The sequence below is a fragment of the Gadus macrocephalus genome, chromosome 10 (genome assembly GCF_031168955.1).
Source record: "Gadus macrocephalus chromosome 10, ASM3116895v1".
Lineage (NCBI taxonomy): Eukaryota > Metazoa > Chordata > Actinopteri > Gadiformes > Gadidae > Gadus > Gadus macrocephalus.
Window position 1 is genome coordinate 16,594,657 of NC_082391.1, and position 19,681 is coordinate 16,614,337.

Below are 19,681 nucleotides of genomic sequence, written 5' to 3' on the forward strand. Positions count from 1 at the left end.
TTATATACTCTTTTTTACAAATGCCTTTAAGAATAATAAGGCCCTTTCGAACATATAAGATGGAGTAATAATTTAAACAGAAACGTGTATGTTATGCCTGCTGAGAGCAATTCCACTCCAATCCAATAGAGGGAGTAAAATATTGAGATATTCAGAAGTGCAGCTCTCACACACAGCTGGGTTTTATTTTCTCTGTGCAGTTTTATGATGTGGACAGCATCTGCGACAGAAAAGGGATACATGTTACCGTTGTTTGGATGTGCTTCCTAACTGTCACACTGGATACGCTGCAGCCCTGACAATGGTAGGGAATGTGTTTCTTTGTGTCTGTTTGTTTGTCTTTCCGAGGCTATTTGTTGGAATAGGATGCATGCCATGTACGAAGTTAGCAAGCTGTAACATTAGTGAGCAAATAACTTGTTTACCACCTAACTATTCGCTCGTCTCAAACTTAATCATCCAGGGTAACTCGTCAGCAAGTGCTACATACTTAATTTTTTGAGGGACAAGACTTGGGCTTGACGCCAGTGTTGATAAGGAACTCTTCAGTGTCTGAGTATGGATGCATCTTTCAGACTGTCGTGTTGTTCTTCCCTCAGATGGCGGTGAGGAGGAGACTGCTCCCCTGCGCGTGTCTGGGGCTGCTGGGTCTCCTGTGCTGGGTCTTGGTCTCCGGTGCCTTTTCCCCTGAGACGGAGCACCAAATGGAGTTCATGGACGCCAGTGAGCTGGGAGCTTTTCAGCCGCAGAGTGCCCTGTCAGACATGGAGTTCTCAGCCATCAGCTCATACCGTGGCCCTGGCAACAAGGACCAGCGTAGCAACAAGGAGCTACCCATTCTGCTGTGGTGGAGCGCGGGACTCTTCCCCCACTTTCCCGGGGACACGGAGCGCATCGACTGTGCCACTTCTTCGTGCATGGCCACGAGTAATCGCAAGGTAAGGGAAAGTATTAAACACGTGAATGCAGGTTGAATATAACTGATAATGGCGACAGGATAGACTTGTGTTTGGGGTGTTTGACTTCCCCAGATGATGGTTTTCGTGATCAAACCCCAATATCCACAGTCTACCTGTAGGCATCGTTTGAGCAAGATATCCAAACCACAACCTGAGTGACCACTAAAAGTGTCTACTAAATGACTAAGTAGTAAATAATAACACTTATGTAGCTTCTATGAGTCAAATCTGAACTTGATCTTTCCAAGGTCCAGCACCACAAGAGGACGGCTTCCATCATCTTCTACGGGACGGACTTCCGGGCGTACGAGGCGCCGCTCCCCCGGCCGCCCCACCAGACCTGGGCGCTGTTCCACGAGGAGTCGCCCATGAACAACTACCTGCTCTCCCACGGGCCGGGCATCCGCCTGTTCAACCACACGGCCACCTTCAGCCGGGGCTCGGACTACCCGCTGACGCTGCAGTGGCTGCCCACCCTCAGCTACCTGCTGCAGCCCGCCGCCGTGCCACTGCGGGAGAAGAACCTGTGGCGGGCCAAGGGCCTGGCCCCCGTGCTCTACATGCAGTCCCACTGCGACGTGCCCTCGGACCGAGACCGCTACGTCCGGGAGCTCATGAAGTACATCGAGGTACACGGGACGCTCGTATAGGTGGCTTTAATTAGTGTTATATGTATTCGTTAAGTATTTCATAAGTTACATTTTGCTCCTATAAAAAAAATTATAATAGTCAAAATAATAATATACATATCTATGCATTATTAAATAGTTAATACCAGGGTGAAGGTGTAAAAGGATTGTGATCTCAACTTTCTATCTATCCTTCGTTCTTTCCTTCGACATGTACTTTCAAACTTTTTTTTTTTTTTTTTTTACTGTCTGTCGTTCTGTCCGTCTGTATTTCTGTCTCTCCGTCCATCCATAGGTGGACTCCTACGGGAAGCCCCTGAACAACATGTACTTCTATTTCGTAACTTTCTTTGTCTGTCCGTCCGTCCGCCCGCAGGTGGACTCCTACGGGAAGTGCCTGAACAACAAGGCGCTGCCGGCGGAGCTGGAGGACACGGCCACGGCCACCGGCGAGGAGCCACGCTTCATGAGCTTCGTGGCGCGCTACAAGTTCCACCTGGCGCTGGAGAACGGCCTGTGCTCCGACTACATGACGGAGAAGCTGTGGCGCCCGCTGCACCAGGGCTGCGTGCCCGTCTACCGGGGCTCGCCGTCGGTGGCCGACTGGATGCCCAACGGCCGCGCCGTGGTGCTGGTCGACGACTTCTCCTCCCCCGAGGAGCTGGCCGCCCTCCTGCGGCGCCTGGACCAGGACGACGAGGCCTACGCCCGCTACCTGGAGTACAAGGCCCCCGACGGCGGCGGCGTCGCCAACGCCCGCCTGCTGGAGCGGCTGGAGGCCCGGGAGTGGGGCGTGAACGACATGAGCAAGCCCAACTACCTCAACGGGTTCGAGTGCTACGTGTGCGACCGGGAGAACGCCCGCCTGGCCGCCGAGCGGGCCCATCGGCGGGCGCCGCAGCAGGCCCCGCCTCCGCCGCCGGCCAAGATGGCCAACAACTCCCACATGGGCTGTCCGCTGCCCAGGCCGGGGTACGGAGACATCGGAGACGTCCCGCCTGATGATGGGTATGTGTGTGTTTTGATTGTTCATTCCGGCAACAAAACGAGAGTGAATTGCTTTTGCAATTCACTCTGTGAATCTGTCTTCCTCCCCAGGATATCATTTCTTTAGCCACTTTTGTTGTGTTTGTTCTAATTAATTGCGTTTCTCCTTTTAAAAACAGCCCCTTTTAAAAACAAACAGTTAAAAGCACGTTTGATGAGGCTATTCTGTTTTGTGTGTATCTTTTGCGCAGATGGTTGCAAATATGGCCCCTGGATTACTGGCAAAGCCTGGACCAAGCAGAAGGTCTGGAGTCTCTGATTAGACATAATGAGTCGGACCCTTCGCTCCTGTGGCAGCACATCCAGAACATCGCTGTGAGGAGAGCCAGAGGGAAGCACTGACACTTTGACGGACAGAAGATGGGTCACAGCAGGATTCACCCACGGTGCCCTGTGGCGACTGTTGGGAGGTCGTGTTCTCCCTCTGTTACAATGACCGAATAATACATCCATCAGTTAGGGGAGGGTTCTTAAGAGTTATATTTTAATATTTAGAGTATTAGCATACTTTTTCACAATTCCTGAATATTTTAATTGTAATCAGTGAATCAATTCCCCGACACAATCATTCCTTCGTTACTGAAACCTATTATATATACATACCTCTGACAGTATTGAATATATCAGTATTACATTTTTACATCTAAAACTCTTTATTCGGGTTCATTGGATCTCTTTATCGATTCTTGACTAGAAATCGTACAGAATACTAAAAGGGCTGCTCACTGGCATTCCTGCCTCTCACGACATGGGCTCAGCACCCCAGTCAGAGGTGTGTGTGTGTGTGTGTGTGTGTGTGTGTGTGTGTGTGTGTGTGTGTGTGTGTGTGTGTGTGTGTGTGTGTGTGTGTGTGTGTGTGTGTGTGTGTGTGTGTGTGTGTGTGTGTGTGTGTGTGTGTGTGTGTGTGTGTGTGTGTGGCCCTTCACAGGGTACCTATAGCCCTTCACAGGGTACCTATAGCCCTCCACCTTCAGGGCATCTGTGCTATTTGGAGCTCCTCAATTGCCCGTATTGTGTGCGAATGACTCTGTACCGGCCTGGGATCCCATCCAGAGGAGCTGTTGACCTTTGCAGTCTATTGTCCAGACCTTTCAGGCTTGGTCGGCACAGTCATCCAGGAAAAAAATGATGAAGGGACGGACAATACTTCAACACTATGGCATACAAATGTAAAATGACCTGGGGGGGGGGGTCGTTCTAGGCCTATACCTGTGTTATGACTATCAAAGACTGTACCTTTTGCAAAAAGCTGAATATGCTCTTTTGTTATGCACAGCAGGTAGTTGCATAATCTTAAACTGCATTAACATATTGTCTGACTAATTAAGGATGTTGAGATATGCAATGAAAATGGTGTCTGACTGAGGGATATTAAGAAAACAGGCAAATGTAATATTTACAAAAGTTAAGTTCAGAATTCCTAGAGGAAGTTAATCCATGTGCAATAGCTTCAAGGGACATCTCACTGGCACTGTAATGTATAAAATCGCCTGCAACTATTGAGGAATTGCAGATGTTCCACTAGCCTAACCTTAGTTCACCATCTGTGCAATATGTTAATTTTCAAATTGGGAATTGCCTCCCTTTAAAATATGCAGCCTGTAGACTTAATAATCATGTGCATGGGGCTGTCGTTACCAGCCAGATAAACACACATTTATAAGGGGATTCTGTAAATCACTTTATTTTAAAAGCAAAGGATCACAGAAAGTGAACATATTTTGTACATCAAGAAATAAAAAGTTAACTTTTTATAAAAATGATTTTATGTATATTCATCCCAATTACTACCATATGGTGTATTGTACCCAAAAACCAGCTTTAGTCTATTCACAGTTTCATTGTGTGTGAGACAAATCCTTCGTAGTGCACTGGAACAGACACCATATTCACCATCGGAGAGAGAAAGAAAAACAAACTTAAACTGAAAAGGATTGCAATGTCGAAGTCCGACGTTCAAACTAACGGCATCAACTGTAGTTTAGCCTTATATAACAAAGAGCGGTGCTATAGGATAATGCAAATAACCTGTGACTTTTTTAATTTCACATGCGCTTCGAGAGGAAGGGTGGGATGGGGGTGGGCGGGTTCTTGGAGGGCACGTGTGTTCAGTCCAGGGTGGAGTAGCAGCTCTCGCAGTGGACCACACCGGCATGGAGGAACATGCTGTAGATGAGGTCCCCCATAGGCCTACTGCATACACCGCACTGCAGAGACACAAGGGGGGAAAACAAGCTCTGAAAGTTGTGGCAAAGTATGTCAGTGCTTCAACAATGCTGTACCTCTCACTGATGTATTTCTGTAGGATAATTAGGAGCCTCTGGTCTAGAATTTAGACCCGACGATTCTTACGACTGAACCCTCACAATGCGATCGAACCGTCATTGGTGAGCATCTCGTGCCAAGATGCCTTCGGGTAGACGTGGAGACATAGGGGTGCCCCCGGGAGTCAAACCCCCTACCCCTACGAGACTATCCGTGATGCTACACCATGTTGTAAATGATAATGTGTTGGTTGGGTGGTTGAGGGTCCGCTACCTTGAAGCAGTCGGGGTGGCAGTTGATATTGAGATGTTCGATGGTGATCTTGGCCTCGTTTCCCACAAGATCTCCGCAGTAGTTACAGGTGGACGACGAAGCGGCCCTGCAGAAAGGGAGAGAGACGCAGAGGTGAGTCTAACACGGTGTGTGGACACGCTTCTGCAGCGTGACGGTAGCACCGAGGGGGGGTGGGGGATGGACCATTTTTCAAAAGTAGTAGAATAAGTGGAAATTACCTGGCGTAGGAAGTGGGCGAGCTGTAGGAATAACCGGCAGAGCTTGATGTCTCGACGTCGGAGCCACTATGGAGGGGAACGCAGGGAGTCGTCATGAAAGCAACACTGATCCAATCCGAAGAAAAACACTGCGGAGGAAACCATTTGAATACAAAAACAACGACGCATATATCGGGTCCCACCTTCCAGCGTCGTCCAAGGCGTTGTGCAGAGACGTCTCCGTCGCATTAACGTACTCCTTCACGTACACAAACGGCCTGATGGGAAGGAGTTCACCGTTGGGGAGTGAGGCGAAAGGAGATGCATTAGTGGGAAAAACGACATTAATCAAAATAAAACGGCACACGCAACGCCAAGATAATTCATTTTTTAATACAGTCTGCGGTCTGAAATTGGCTTACTTTTTGGGCTCAGGTGTTTCTTCTTGCTGGCTCTCCTCTGTCGTCACGCTCCTGGAGTACGTTTGGAAACTGCGGGGTGACAGTGCCGCGCGTTAGTGTTGGTTGTGGTACTGTTTGGAGCCGGCTGTCTTAACGACTGACGAGAGTGTTGAGGGGTAGCCCTGGCCATGAGGACGTTTGCATCTGGCCCGTGAAGATTAGCAGATAATCACGTTTTTTTTCCCTCATCACCGTCTTAATAGCGTGCTCCCTCCTAACAGCCCACGGGCTTGACATGAGGAGGACCACGACTTAACACACACCATTAATTTAACATCTGGGGAGAGCGGGCTGGGTGATCAGAGAGGGAGGGGGAAGGAGGAGGAAACTGGGTCTAAGTAAACATGGGAAGTTTATTCTCCGAGTCCATGACGTGACCTCGTGTAGAATACTTGCGGGTCACCTTAGATCCACACCACTAGTGTACTTAAATGGCTGCAGCAGCCTTCACAAAAGGGCTTTGTCCCAAATCCCTTTTCTAGTGCTTTGCCCTCAGACGGCTTTATCACAACTCCAGAGGAGGATAGCAGACTCGCATGTGAAAAAGGGATACTGGATGTATTTATATATGTATAGATAAATATAGATATACATATCCATATATCTATATATACACATTACACACATCACACTTTGAGTGAACTAATGATGCACCTCATAAAATATTCTTCAACATCCATTAAACTCATGTTGCGGCAATAAAGACAACACTCATCCACGCGTCACCGCGTAGCAATGCACTCCTCTAACGTACTTTTAATGTAATGGCATGTAAATGACCAAACACGCGTCTCTGTCTTAAGAAACAGTTGCGGCTTACCACCCGTAAAGCTTATGAGCATGGCCCGACCTAACCAAAGCAGGGAGTGAACAGGCCCTGGAAGAGCCTGTCCGTGGCTGTGGGTTTCACTTGGTTTTATAGATCAGAGGAAGCAAAAAGAAAAATAACTCACCGATCCATAGCTGGCTCTGGCTCACTGTATGTTTCCCTAGAAGGTACAACAGATATATTTATCTTCTGCTGTGCAGGAAGGAGGCGATAGGATCACGCTTTCTACACTGTTTCACACAAATTGTGGTCTGCTCCCATTGTCAGCAAGCATTACCCACCACCCCCAACAGTCCATCTGTCTTAATCTTTGTCTTCTTTCTGCTGAACTTGTACTTGTCCAGGAGTTGTCCTCAAAGGAGTACCGTTAAACGTAAAAAGTAAAATGTCTTCATCTAATTATTTCTTCTCACTCGCACGCACACGCACGCACGCACGCACGCACGCACGCACGCACGCACACGCGCGTTACTGTACGCTCCCTTTCCCTGTAGGAATGCAGTCCCTTTCTTAACACACTTGTCAGGAGTAGAGAGCGGCTCACCTGAGGCTTGTGACGGTGGTGACGGTGTGTGTTTCCGTCCCCCCGGGGCTACAAAACAAAGGAACATCTCTGGGTTTGTATCACATCTGGCAGTAGTGCTGAGGAGGAACGCTTGGTAGGACGATGTTTCTCCTTCGCCTTACTGTACATCGTACAGTACAAGTGGAGCGGGGGACGGCGACAGCTCTGAGACACTGCGACACGTTCGCTTTTAAATATCTGTTTGTTTGTGGTTTGTGTTTTCAGCTTGACGTTGGGGACATTTTGTGGACGTCGTTGACAGCTCAGCGGGTTGACGGCCGTTTGACGTGCGCGGTGAAACGCGGCTAGACGGGGCGACCATGTGACGGCCGTTATCCGGTTGAGAGGTTATCACACTGGTTATCATGTTGACATAGATGCTAAGGCCACGTCAAGGCTAGTCCGCGTTCAACACCTCGCTCGCCGGTCCAAGCAAAGAAAGCTCTGGGCTTACTTTCCACTATTTCGCTGTTCTTCCTCCCTCTTATTTTCTGCAACTAAGCAGCAATCCCCAGAGTAGGTCTGCACGCCAAGTGTACACGAACGGCCATGTGCTGTGACCACCATGGGTTTCCCGGCATGAAGTACGGATGGAGATGATTTCTAAAATGGTGCTAAATCGTTTTTTGGATTGTTTTAATGTATACGTTTGGATGTAACCTACGGCAACAGTCTCGCTCGATGTGTGCAAAATCCCGGTGGTTGTGGCTTTGGTACAAAGCTTGTACATATTGACCATATCACAATACCTTCCTTCTTCCTGTTCCTCCTCCTCTATGGGGACTGTAACGACACTGGGTGATGTCCATCTGTCCCATGGGGAGTCATTCTCCAGGGACCTTAAGCACAAACACATCGTACAGTATATGGGTTATTGAGCCATGACATCAAAATGTACTCTCAACGCAAAATGTAACCGGCCAGCCAAAAGGAGTAATGCACATATACTATATATGCACAAAGTGTGTGTGTGTGTGTGTGTGTGTGTGTGTGTGTGTGTGTGTGTGTGTGTGTGTGTGTGTGTGTGTGTGTGTGTGTGTGTGTGTGTGTGTGTGTGTGTGTGTGTGTGTGTGTGTGTGTGTGTGTGTGTGTGTGCGTGTGTGTGTGTGTGTGTGCGTGCGTTGACCTATTTTCAAGAACACTAGACTGACAAGAGCACACAATCTCTTCTGGCCCAGTGAGCTGAGTGGTCAAATTGCAAAAAAGCCTTATTTCTTCAATGTAGTCGAGAAAAGGGAAACGGGCTGGAGGGCAAGTGGGGATGGTGGTGGTGGTGGTGGTGAATGGTGTGGTTATGATGTTGGTGGTGGTGGTGGTGGTCGGGGAAGATCATGAATAAATGGAGTAGATACTGTACTCGGGCGAGGGCTTTTAACAACGAGACGACTTACTTCCTCTCAAACGTGACCAGTGTCTGTTGATCTTCTCCTCGGCTTGCAGGCACATCCTCTTGTCTAGAAGGAGCACGAAGGGAGAGATAGAGATTGAGAGGGGAGACCTTCATAGACAAGGATGGATGGCTCTGGATGAATCAAGCGTGGCACACTGGGATGGAAGGAGGAAGTGGATTGGGTGGCTGTGTGTCAGTGTCCCTGTGTGTGTGTGTGTTTGGGACATTCGTGTGAGCTAGACATCATCACCTCTCGTCAGTGGATGTGTCGGTCTCCCATGTGCGTGCCCAGGAACGCCGGGAACTCAGGCTGAGACGTCAATATGACACAGACAGAGAGAGAGAGACATGGAGAAACAGAGAGAGAAGGCTGGTGAAGTTATGACAGAACACAGGACGTCGCTTCTCGGTGAGGGGTGAGGGAAAAACATTCTGTCTAACTCATCCGTTTTTTCTTCCCTCTTTTTTTTTTTTTTTTTCCTGCCTAAGTCGCACGCAGCCGAGGCAATTTGGCAAACAGTAATTCCATTACCTTTTGGTGTCCGTGTCGCTCGGGGTGACGTCGTCTGCCAGGGGCTCCAAGGCATGAGTGCTCTCACTGTCAGCCACACAAACACAGACATGCACACACACACACACACACACATAGACACACACAACACACACGCAAGCACATAGACAGACACACACACACATACACGCACATGGACATGGACACACACACACACACACACACACACACACATAGAAACATGCACACACACACAGAAATACATACACACAAACACACACAAAAACTCATCAGTTCTTTGTAACTCTTCCAAAATACATGATCACCAACAGGCAAAATCTGTATTGAACACTAAATCTCAATCAATTTGAAATTAAACTTAAGACTGAACTGAACATTTTCTCAGACAGTTATCAGAGTTTGATCAAAGTCGTGTCCTGGAAATTGTAGATCCTCTGTGCTAAGCCATACCTGAATCCTGAGTTCAGCTCTGCTTCAGGTGAAGTGTTTGACACAAGGGTTACAGAGCTGCAGCACAAGAAGGGGGAGGGGGGGGGGATATACAACCTCAACATTAGCATAACAACAACTGCACAAGGCGTCATTGTGGGTACGCTATGTGTGTGTCGCCATCGAGCTGGGCCGATAATAGTTCATTACAGCGCTGGTACAAGGTGAAGCATTTGCACCATCATATTAGATTGCAACCTATGGGCAGTACAAGTGCCACGTATCCAATATGGAGCGGGCCTGCATTTGCATTCTCATTCTCCCCCGTACCTCTTGATGGAATGGGCAGAGAGGGGCGGCATCGGGTCAGAAGAGCTGTGATAAAGAAAAGTGGCTCATAATCAGAAACTGCTGCATTATGCATAGCGAGATGCCATCTGGCTGGCTGGGAAAGAACAGTCACAGCTCCAAACCAATATGATTACCTGTTAGGAGATGTGGTCCCTATCGGATATGGATCAAACGGATCAGTCGAGCTGAAAAACAATTTCACACTGATTTCACTCCCAATTGTCAGCGCGTCGCGCCGTCGCAGGAATTTTGATCACATTGACGCACGATGGAAAGATTTAATGCACGTTGAATGGTAAATAGGAAGACAGAGGGATTTGGGGCGAAAATTAATCACAATCAGAGGCTGTGTGTCTTTGACAAATGCCAAAACAATTCCTTTGCTTTGTGCTGAGGCCCGTTGATTTCCTTCACCCCTTGGGATTTCTTGTCTAAGTCAATGATCACCAATATGTGAACTTTGCAAGACATCAATATTTAGCAAGCTGTTTCCCATCCACATTAAATCGTTTCAAGGTTACCCTGATGAAACAAAAGGAGAATAAACCGAAAGTGATGCGAGTTTGACCATTTTGTGGGGGAGCTGCTGCAGGAACATCCACAGTTGTTTAGCATTGTGTCGTGGTTATTTCATGTTCCCCGGGATGAAAAGTGTTTCGGTAATTACAGTCTTCTGTGTTTAAGTCTGAACAAAAGCCGTGCCATGCGCCGCGCATACCGCCACATCGACCTCACACAGGAGGAACAAAACGCAACCCTCAACACAGTGCAAATTACCTTGATGTGGAGACTGTGGTGGTTGTCCCCTGTGAGCCCCAGGAGGCTGGGTAGGTTTCGGTTCTGCTGGTGGATCATGAGGCAAAAACAGATGACGGGTGGAGAAGAGGGGGCGGCCACCGATTTTCAGCATGATGGGAGCAGAAAAAGGGGGAGCGAACACGGGTCAGGACAGCGTTCCTCATGCACTATTTACTATTCCATTACATTAGCAGGGCTTGTGACCTAAGGGCTTGTGACACTAAGCTACTGGTGTGTGTGTGTGTGTGTGTGTGTGTGTGTGTGTGTGTGTGTGTGTGTGTGTGTGTGTGTGTGTGTGTGTGTGTGTGTGTGTGTGTGTGTGTGTGCGGGTGTTGGTGTGTTTGTGTGTGTGGGTTGGTTGTGTGCCTGTGTGTGGGTGTGTGCGCGCGTGCGTGTGTGTACCTTATCTCAGTAGTAGTCGTGCTGAATGTCTCTGTTGGGCTGTCAAGCAAAGTGGCAGAACGATTATTATACAGTTGTGAAAGTTAGGAAATGCAATCTGTAAAATCCAGTATATAATACATTCTTACAATTCAGAGACATAAGCAGAGACAAGGAATACAATTAGCATATTTACATTTGATTATCCATCAACTTTTTTTCAATTCCTTTCTTGTACCTCTGTGTGTCTGTAAACTTCTGTTCCCATTGTTGTGTCTTCTGCTTCACGTCGGTGCTCAGGCTGAGAGACAACATTTCTTAGTCAAATAAAGGGTTATAGGGACTATAGTAAGCCTAGAGTTAGTGAGTGAGAGTATGAACGGCCTTCATTTGGCCAAGAAACGCTGGGAATGTGTTAATACCGTTCAAGGGGTTAGTTTGGAATGTGTGTAGCTTGTTTAGTGTGTGTAGTTGCGTCTGTGTAGTTGTGTGTGTGTGTGTGTGTGTGTGTGTGTGTGTGTGTGTGTGTGTGTGTGTGTGTGTGTGTGTGTGTGTGTGTGTGTGTGTGCGTGCGTGCGTGCGTGCGTGCGTGCGTGCGTGCGTGCGTGCGTGCGTGCGTGCGTGCGTGCGTGCGTGCGTGCGTGCGTGCGTGCGTGCGTGCGTGCGTGCGTGCGTGCGTGTGTGTGTGTGTACGTGCAAATTGGTTATAGCTTAAGTCTGTAGACGTTGCAGCTCGCGGCAAGGCTCATTGTCCCACTCTAGCCCGGTGTGATAAACATAATGAATACAAAAGGGAGGAAAAGAGAAGCAGGAGGAGGAGGAATGGAGGAGGTTTGGCCTTCAGATCGAGCCTCTGCTTCCCTTACCTGTGCTCCTCTGTGTTAATGGGGATGACATCTTGGGCGAGGAGGTCCAGGCTGTTGCCCACTGGGCCTGAGAGGCTGAAACGTCACGTAGGAATGGTTGAACACAAAAGACATCACGTTGGTTTCACTTTGCGATATCGAAGTTAGGTATCGGATAAGGAAATACTTCTCAAAGAAGCATGTCAACAAGCCTACCATGGCCAACAATTTGTAAATAATAGCTTTGTTCCACATGTACCTCTCTGTTCCACCAAGCAGATCCTGACTCCAGTGACCCGGGCTAGAAGGAACCAGTTTGACCGACTCCTCAGGCCTATGAAGAATTACCAAGATTGAAGGACATTTTACAGATGAAGGGAAGACAGGCTTTCATTATTGGTTTAACAGTGCCACCTTGTGACCATTTTATGAATGTTTATGTTTTTAAATGTTTTTTAAAATAATATTGTAACTAACCCTTCGGTGAGAGCTAGAAGGTCATCGGTCATTACTATGCAGTGGCTGATTTCTGGGACTGGTTTCTCCACAACACTGTAGGAGACAATCACATTCAGTTTCATTCTCCCAAACACTCTCACACAGATACTTGTAATAAGCATACACAAACATACAAACCGACAGCCACAAGAGAGTGAATTGATACAAAAAGGGTGAAGACAACAAACAAGAATTTTGTCAGTTACAATTAGTTCCCACTGTGGTGGGGAATGAGGAAGTTGTTGGTGTTTTACCATTCTTTGGATACTGGGCTTGTAACAGGGCTTGTTGATACCAAAGATGACTCATCCACTGGCAAACTGGAAAAAAAGTTCACTTGTGTTTGCATGGCGTTTTCTTTTGACACATTTACCATAATTAACATACTTGGTTATGGTGATTATGTTAAATATGTGGTTGTAAAGAATTTTTATAAAAATTCCATCCTGATGGGTACATATTTTGCCTACCTTTTTGAAACCGGACTGGTAGGTTCAGGCACGACAGCTTCAATCGGACTGTCCAATAAACTGCCAATGAAATAAAATGATTACATAAAACAAAAGACCAAATGTGTTTAACGATAAGCAGGGGTTGGTGCCTGTGTTGACTCAAAGCCGGCCGTATGTATCCAGCACCTACCTCGTTGAGCGTTTGTCGAAGAAAATGAGAGTGTCGGACAATTCAGTAAGCGTGTGACCGCCGGAACTGTTGGAGAAAGAGGGAGAAGGTGAAATCCCATGAACCCCAGACAAACCCTGAAGTAAACATTCCACCTCACGCATTCAAAGAATGAAGAGAAACATTCCTCGGATGCCGTTGATAGGGTGACCATCCGAAATCTAAGGCATGTTTACACACTTCACCTCGTTGAATGTGCTGAAATTCGATCCAGTATAAAAGAAGAAAATAATCCTTGAGTCAATATTTCTACTGTTGTTCCGCTCCGATGACCCAGTGAGCCGTGAGAGTGGAATCATCTTTTTAGGGCGTGAAGGAGAGTCTTACCTGGTCTTGTTCGGGGATAACGGCTCACAAACAGTGGATTCTTCCTGGACCAGGGTTTGGGCGACGGGGCCGGGCACAGACCGCAACGGTCCTGAGTGCTTGATCTCACACAGCTCCCGTTCCCAGGTCGGGGGCTCCAGTATCAGCGTGGGGAGCGGGGTGTCCCCCTTGGTGCACCCAGGTTTCATGTCCTTGAACGGGTCGTCGTCCTCTACCGTCGCCGAGGTGACCACCACTGGCGCGTCCTTCTGGGGGAGCACCACCCAGGAGGTCGCTTCCTCTACGGGTTCCGGGGCCACGGGCTCGGGGGCCACGGGTTCCGGGGCCACGGGTTCCGGGGCCACGGGTTCCGGGGCCACGGGTTCGGGGGCCACGGGTTCCGGGGCCACAACCACCGGCTCGGGAGCCTTCACCTCTTCATCCGCCGCCACTGTTTCCACACTCGTTTTCACTCTGTGCATCCATCACACACACACACACACACACACACACACACACACACACACACACACACACACACACACACACACACACACACACACACACACACACACACACACACACACACACACACACACACACACAAAGAAGAGGAAGTGAATGAGTGGAACCATAATACCTCAGTTAGATTGCTTCTAAATGGACAAAAGACTGAAAACTAAACAAAAGGTGGACTCCTAAAAATGTAGTGTCGTTGATTCATGGCAAGAAGGGGCTGACTCACAGTGCCTGCGGTGTGGGACGGGCTGGGAGCTTGGGTGGGACACGGTATGGGAGAGGAGAAGAGCGGCGGGGTGGCGGAGGAGCGGGGGCAGAGGCCAGCAGAGGAGTAGGGTCAGAGGCCGTGAGAGAAGCCGGGGTAGGAGCAGGTGTAGAGGCTGGGCGAGGAGCAGGAGTAGTGACCGGGAGAGGGGTAGGAGCAGGTGTAGAGGCTGGGAGAGGAGCAGGAGTAGTGACCGGGAGAGGGGTAGGAGCAGGGGTAGAGACCGGGAGAGGAGCAGGAGTAGTGACCGGGAGAGGGGCAGGGGTAGGAGCAGGTGTAGAGGCTGGGAGAGGAGCAGGAGTAGTGACCGGGAGAGGGGCAGGGGTAGGAGCAGTGGGAGAGGGAGGGGTGGGGGAGATGGAAGGGATCGTTTGGGGTCCAGTAGCTGCAGGTGCTTCAGCCTCATCGTCATCTGTTATCTCCACCCTGTTGGGAACGATTTCAACATGCGCACATAAATATACTGGGCAGCTTTAAAGGAGGACACACACACACACACACACACACACACATGCACTCACAAATGCATGTGTGGCGCATGTGCACACATAAAAACACACTGCACATTTATTGGAATAATGGCTGAGGTTTTCTGCTGTTTACCCTCATAGTGTTGTAGATAGGAAGGACAGTTTTTACCTTTTGGCAACAAAAGATAGACTGCTGTTTACTGAGGTGTCAGGCTCTTTTTCTGTAGGCCTTCAATGGGAAGTTGTTGTGAGGGGTTGTAGGAGGACACACACGCACACGCGCACACACAAACAAAATAAAGACATCCATTAGATCTAGCTATTCAAACACCATCTTCTATCTATCTAAGGTTTTTTGAAATGACATTGGCCATTGGTTTTGTTATGGCATCATCTGTCTTCCATGAGTGTTTCAAAAGCAAATAAAAACAGTTTTTATGTTAGGGTTAGCCGTTGACTATGGACGTGGTAAGAGCAGAAAAACACTTACTCAAATTGCTTGGCAGCCGAAAGCACATAGGACCGCTGTCTGACCGAGGATTTCTTCAAAACGTTGCTGGCTGCCTCAGTACTGTTTAAGGGAAGGGTGACTCGTTATAATTCTCATTTGATCAGAATCTGAGTTCTCTCAACTTTATTCCAAAGCGTGGCTTCTTCCACTTAACCGCCACCTGTCCGCGCCGTCCCGGGAGTCCGTCTTACCGCTTCTCATGCTCCTCCACGCTGAGCTGGCCCTCGATCGGAGCCGGCGGGCTGGATTTGGGGGCCAGCGGGGCCGGGCGCACAACGGACGGGGAGGTTCTGCAACGGAAAGACAATCTCGTTTAACATCATAGCTTAATGTGATTATGTGATTCACTCTGAGTCACGACGACGAGCAGTTCATCTGGGCTCAAAGCGTAGTTCTAACCGGGCCTGGTTGGTTCACAGTGTGGGGTGTGGCTATGGAATTTAATTTTCGTTGGTTTGAGACAGTCACATCATTAAGAGCGCATGTATCAAAGGGTTTTTACCTGAAGCCATTTGTCTTTGAGGAGGGAGCGGGCTTGTTTTCCGTTTTTGTAAAAACACCCCTTAAAAAAAAAAACATTAATACAGTTAATGTCATTCAAGTAATATAAATTCAAAGAAAGTGTGTGTGTGTGTGTGTGTGTGTGTGTGTGTGTGTGTGTGTGTGTGTGTGTGTGTGTGTGTGTGTGTGTGTGTGTGTGTGTGTGTGTGTGTGTGTGTGTGTGTGTGTGTGTGTGTTGGTGTGTGTGTGTGTGTTTGTGTGCGTGCATCAATTGCAATTGTGGATATGTGTGTGTGCGTGTATGGGATGTTTCTACTTGCCTGATCAAATAACCTGACGTGGGTGTTCTAAAAAGAAAATCAAAATCAAAAATATCAATAACTATAGGTTTGGTTAAACAATTCAAGACGACTCTACTCTGAATCAAACGTGTATAGTAAATTTAAGATTACATATAGTCCCTATTTTACTTTTCTAATGTGGGCTTGTCGACGGGCGCCGTGGCGGGGGCTGGCGAGGCCGGTGGGCTGGACTCCTGCTCTGAATCCAGACCTCTGGCTCGGACCTCAGCCATCCTGCCGGGACAGTGAGACCGTACGCTTCATCAATACACACGGCAAAGGAAATCCATGTGCATTATCCCATCCGTTAGAACCCCTTTCCACACAGGTGTCATCGAAGGACCAACAGGGGTTTCGCTCATAACATTCATTATGGTTCTGCTACTTTTATTCAGGACACACCAGTGCATAATAGGTCACCTCAGTGCACAGGTAGATTTCACTCGTTTTTAATCGCCCGTGCATGAAAGTCTCAGACCGATGTTAAGTGTTACAAGCGACGCCTGTGTGTACACCTACAAAGAAGGGTATGTTGTGCACAGGAGAAACCATGTGAATACCGTCACATCTCTTCCTACCATGGCTTCTCATCCTCGTCGGTCTCCGCCTGGCCGCCACGCTGCATCCAGCTGTTGTCTCCCTTTAACTTGGTGCGCACCTTGGTGGTACGAAATACAGATGCTCGGTCCCCCTCTGGTACACAGAGCACACAGGGACGTTACACAAGTTACACTTGTTGATTAGCTGAGTGCTGCAAGCAGCGCTCAGCTATCGTCAGTCTTTACTCCTATATACATTCTGCTGTGACACCCTAATGTCCCGTCTGGAATTGCTCAAGTATAACTTTATTAATCTCATACACGCACACATGCACGCACGCCGGCACACACAAACACACACACACACACACACACACACACACACACACACACACACACACACACACACACACACACACACACACACACACACACACACACACACACACACACACACACACACAATGAGTCACTGATTGATAACTTTCCGAAAACGGTGACAACATGATTGTTACATGCAGGTGTGTCAGGGACATCAATGGAATTCACCTGGAATGAAGCAACCTATTTTTTGCGACAGAAGACACATTTTCCCACACATTCACCAGATCTTTTCTGCTCACCTTTAGACATGACTGTTCTTCAGGTATGTTCCTCTCTTTTCCACCCTTTACTTGGTGTATAAATGACCTAAAACCAAACACAAAATAAATAGTCAGAAACAATGTAAATGGAGGAAAATCTGAATGACAGTTAATGACCCCATAGCAATTCATTGGTCCAAATAGGTTAAAAGATTATCCTTGTTCCTGAGGATGCTAATGAAGGATATTTGCTTTGTTAGCTATCATTCAGGCCTCAGTCCTTTAGACATGCAGAGTATCCTGTCCTGCCACTTTCAAACCAGCTGCAGTGGCCCGAATATGGATGGAATGATTTATGGGTGAGTGTATGTGTGTTTGTCTTTGTGTGTTATTGTGTTTGTGTGTCCGTGCTTGTGAATATTTGTCTGATCGGAGAGCTGATAAAAAATGGGAACATTTTTCATAATTTCAAGAGCTCAAACCTCCACTCAGGAGCCTTCATTGTATGTTGTTTCATTGTCCCAACGCCTCTTAACTCATGAATTATACAGTCACAGACTACTCCCACAAGGACAGAACTCCCCTGGAAATTTGTGAATCCAAATAATAGTAAAACCAACTGCATCTCTAGTGAATCCTTTATCTGAAAGTATACACACCAAGCAAGGTTTAGACAAAAGAGCTGGAAAGCTGCCAAAGTAAAAATGCAAACGCAATTTTTTGCCACTCCTTTGGCTACAGATCTACTTATGCAAAAAAAATTTAACACTTCACCAAAATGTCACCAAGGGTTACTGTGAGAGGCAGCTTATGCCAGAACAAACATGGTGAATGGTTAGCTCTGTTCTCGAGTCAATATGACAAAAGAACAATTACCCATGTTTCAAATGAGGAACAGGAAAGATTGGTCCACTTCCAATCTGACCTCAGATGGAACAAACCAGAATAAACCATTCCATAACAAAATGTAAGATTTGGTTAACTCTCGACACACACTGAGCTCCTGGAAGCACTCGCTAACCAACAGACAATATATGTTGAAATCTCTTTCAGACACTTGGACTTTAGACTTCAGTATCTAGTGAAAAACAGGATCCCGTCAAATAAATAAGATGGTAAGATTAAAATTGAATGACCTGTAAGTGAAGAATAAATGTCATGAATAGCCACAAACTGGGCGCCTACCTACTTGTATTCAGATTGTCCCAGCGTTCTCAGAAGAAGAGACCAATGTTCACTTAGCTGTATATAAACGCTGGTTAAGTCCTGTGTCAAGTCAGAATGAGTCTGTATTTGTGTGTGTGTCTGCGTGTGTGTTCGCAGAGAGAAAGTACTCTCCGTATGACAGGTGTCTGCCCGGCTAAGCCAACAGGTACGGGCGTGAGCACCAACAAGCCCAGTCATTCGAGAAAGGTAGGCGTGGGGACGTGCTCTGAAGGTGTGTTTGTCTTATGCGTGTGTGTGTATGTTTGACCTTATGTGTGTGTGTGGCAATTTGCGCATTGGTGGTTGCTAAGAGCTGATTTTCTCTTTGTATTGTTTACTACATCTGTACTCAGGCTGGATGCAGGTAGCGTAGCTGACGTATGCGAATATGGCTCAGAATATATTCTCAGTGACTCAGAATATGGAATACGGAATATGAAGAAGACAAAAGGGTAGGTAGGTAGGGTGTTGTAGGTGCAGGGCTGTGTAACTCCTATGGGACCGCATCCCCCCGATGCTCAACGGGCCCATTAAAATACGCACCCATCGTCATGAGGAGACAGAATGAAAAACACAGTCACACACAACGCTTGCGCCAACATAGCACACACACATCTGAACCTGGATATAAATAAGGGTTATTCCACTCCCTGTATTTTAATGGAGGTTAACTGGAGCCTGTGTATAGATTATTTGTACATAGACACGTCTGAACCTGTTTTGTTATTGGAGGCTTTATGAATTGAATATCTAAACCACTATTCCAATTCTGATTAAAACCTTAATTCAGATGTAAACACACAAATTCTTAAATCTTTATTGGGATCAACATAGAAGAAACAAAATTGCCAGAGCTTCAAAATAAAATACATTGGTGTTGCTTATTGAACTCCTTATTTTTGTACCAGTTCATGTGTGTGATAGAGAAGGGTCTATGATACATTTGGTATAATTTCCTAATGTATATACCAACGTTGTGAATGCAAACTGATTTATTCGAACCTATTCCATTTTTAGTCTGGCAGAGGTAAACTAAGCCTCTCTAAATAACAGTCAGGTTGTGATAAATGACATGTCTAAATATGCTTAGCAAGAGGGGTAGGGTGAGGGGGGTGAAGAGAAAACTATAACACCGAAAGGAAACCAGACAGTTTCACTCTAGCAATGGCATGGGCTGGGATGGACAGATATGTAGTTCTGTCCTCCCCCCCCTCCGCTCTCTCAAGGAAGGAACCAGTTGGACCGCCCTGCTTTGCAATTCCTGACTGAAAAGAGTGATTCATTTAGG

The 19,681-nt window shown here is 47.4% G+C and overlaps 2 protein-coding genes and 1 long non-coding RNA gene across 12 annotated transcripts; 2 read left to right on the forward strand and 1 right to left on the reverse strand.

Annotated features, from left to right (window-relative positions):
- Positions 1 to 144: 144 nt before the first annotated feature.
- fut11 (fucosyltransferase 11 (alpha (1,3) fucosyltransferase)) lies at positions 145 to 4,539 on the forward strand. Of its 7 annotated transcripts, none has more exons than XR_009527708.1 (6): positions 145 to 304; positions 600 to 938; positions 1,208 to 1,588; positions 1,965 to 2,596; positions 2,827 to 3,461; positions 3,575 to 4,539. XR_009527708.1 is itself a non-coding variant. In XM_060062851.1 (5 exons), the coding sequence occupies exons 1-5, from the start codon at positions 302 to 304 to the stop codon at positions 2,975 to 2,977; spliced, it is 1,506 nt and encodes a 501-aa protein (XP_059918834.1). In that variant the 5' UTR covers positions 145 to 301; the 3' UTR covers positions 2,978 to 3,532. The 7 variants fall into 7 exon arrangements, 1 of the variants encoding a protein (XP_059918834.1); XR_009527709.1 differs by having other exon boundaries at positions 2,827 to 3,455; XR_009527710.1 differs by having other exon boundaries at positions 2,827 to 3,449.
- Positions 4,292 to 18,686, reverse strand: znf185 (zinc finger protein 185 with LIM domain). Of its 4 annotated transcripts, none has more exons than XM_060062845.1 (35): positions 18,377 to 18,685; positions 17,227 to 17,293; positions 16,643 to 16,757; positions 16,194 to 16,298; positions 16,044 to 16,070; positions 15,725 to 15,784; positions 15,414 to 15,512; positions 15,202 to 15,282; positions 14,881 to 14,940; positions 14,540 to 14,667; positions 14,203 to 14,401; positions 13,479 to 13,931; positions 13,113 to 13,178; positions 12,941 to 13,000; positions 12,725 to 12,790; positions 12,450 to 12,524; positions 12,232 to 12,306; positions 11,994 to 12,068; positions 11,366 to 11,428; positions 11,149 to 11,187; positions 10,726 to 10,791; positions 10,083 to 10,133; positions 9,928 to 9,972; positions 9,619 to 9,675; positions 9,169 to 9,234; positions 8,887 to 8,946; positions 8,638 to 8,700; positions 7,996 to 8,085; positions 7,226 to 7,273; positions 6,806 to 6,841; positions 5,814 to 5,882; positions 5,595 to 5,669; positions 5,413 to 5,478; positions 5,174 to 5,279; positions 4,292 to 4,842 (listed from the first exon to the last, which is right to left on the reverse strand). In XM_060062845.1, the coding sequence occupies exons 2-35, from the start codon at positions 17,234 to 17,236 to the stop codon at positions 4,744 to 4,746; spliced, it is 2,853 nt and encodes a 950-aa protein (XP_059918828.1). In that variant the 5' UTR covers positions 17,237 to 17,293; positions 18,377 to 18,685; the 3' UTR covers positions 4,292 to 4,743. The 4 variants fall into 4 exon arrangements, with proteins under 4 accessions (XP_059918828.1, XP_059918829.1, XP_059918830.1 ...); XM_060062846.1 differs by having other exon boundaries at positions 18,373 to 18,685; XM_060062847.1 differs by having other exon boundaries at positions 10,726 to 10,788; positions 18,377 to 18,683.
- LOC132465934 (uncharacterized) lies at positions 14,379 to 14,665 on the forward strand. The gene is made up of 2 exons (XR_009527714.1): positions 14,379 to 14,515; positions 14,546 to 14,665. It is a non-coding gene; the product is annotated as an uncharacterized LOC132465934 (long non-coding RNA).
- Positions 18,687 to 19,681: the final 995 nt, after the last annotated feature.

What these genes read in the sequence shown, in the direction of transcription:
- znf185 (XM_060062845.1), bottom strand. An exon ending in ACCACAGTCTCCACATCAAG is followed by an intron (nt 10,134 to 10,725) that starts GTAATTTGCACT and finishes ATTGTTTTTCAG; the next exon opens with CTCGACTGATCCGTTTGATC. An exon ending in ACCACCGTCACAAGCCTCAG is followed by an intron (nt 6,842 to 7,225) that starts GTGAGCCGCTCT and finishes TGTACCTTCTAG; the next exon opens with GGAAACATACAGTGAGCCAG.
- fut11 (XM_060062851.1), top strand. An exon ending in AGCTCATGAAGTACATCGAG is followed by an intron (nt 1,589 to 1,964) that starts GTACACGGGACG and finishes GTCCGCCCGCAG; the next exon opens with GTGGACTCCTACGGGAAGTG. An exon ending in GACGTCCCGCCTGATGATGG is followed by an intron (nt 2,597 to 2,826) that starts GTATGTGTGTGT and finishes TCTTTTGCGCAG; the next exon opens with ATGGTTGCAAATATGGCCCC.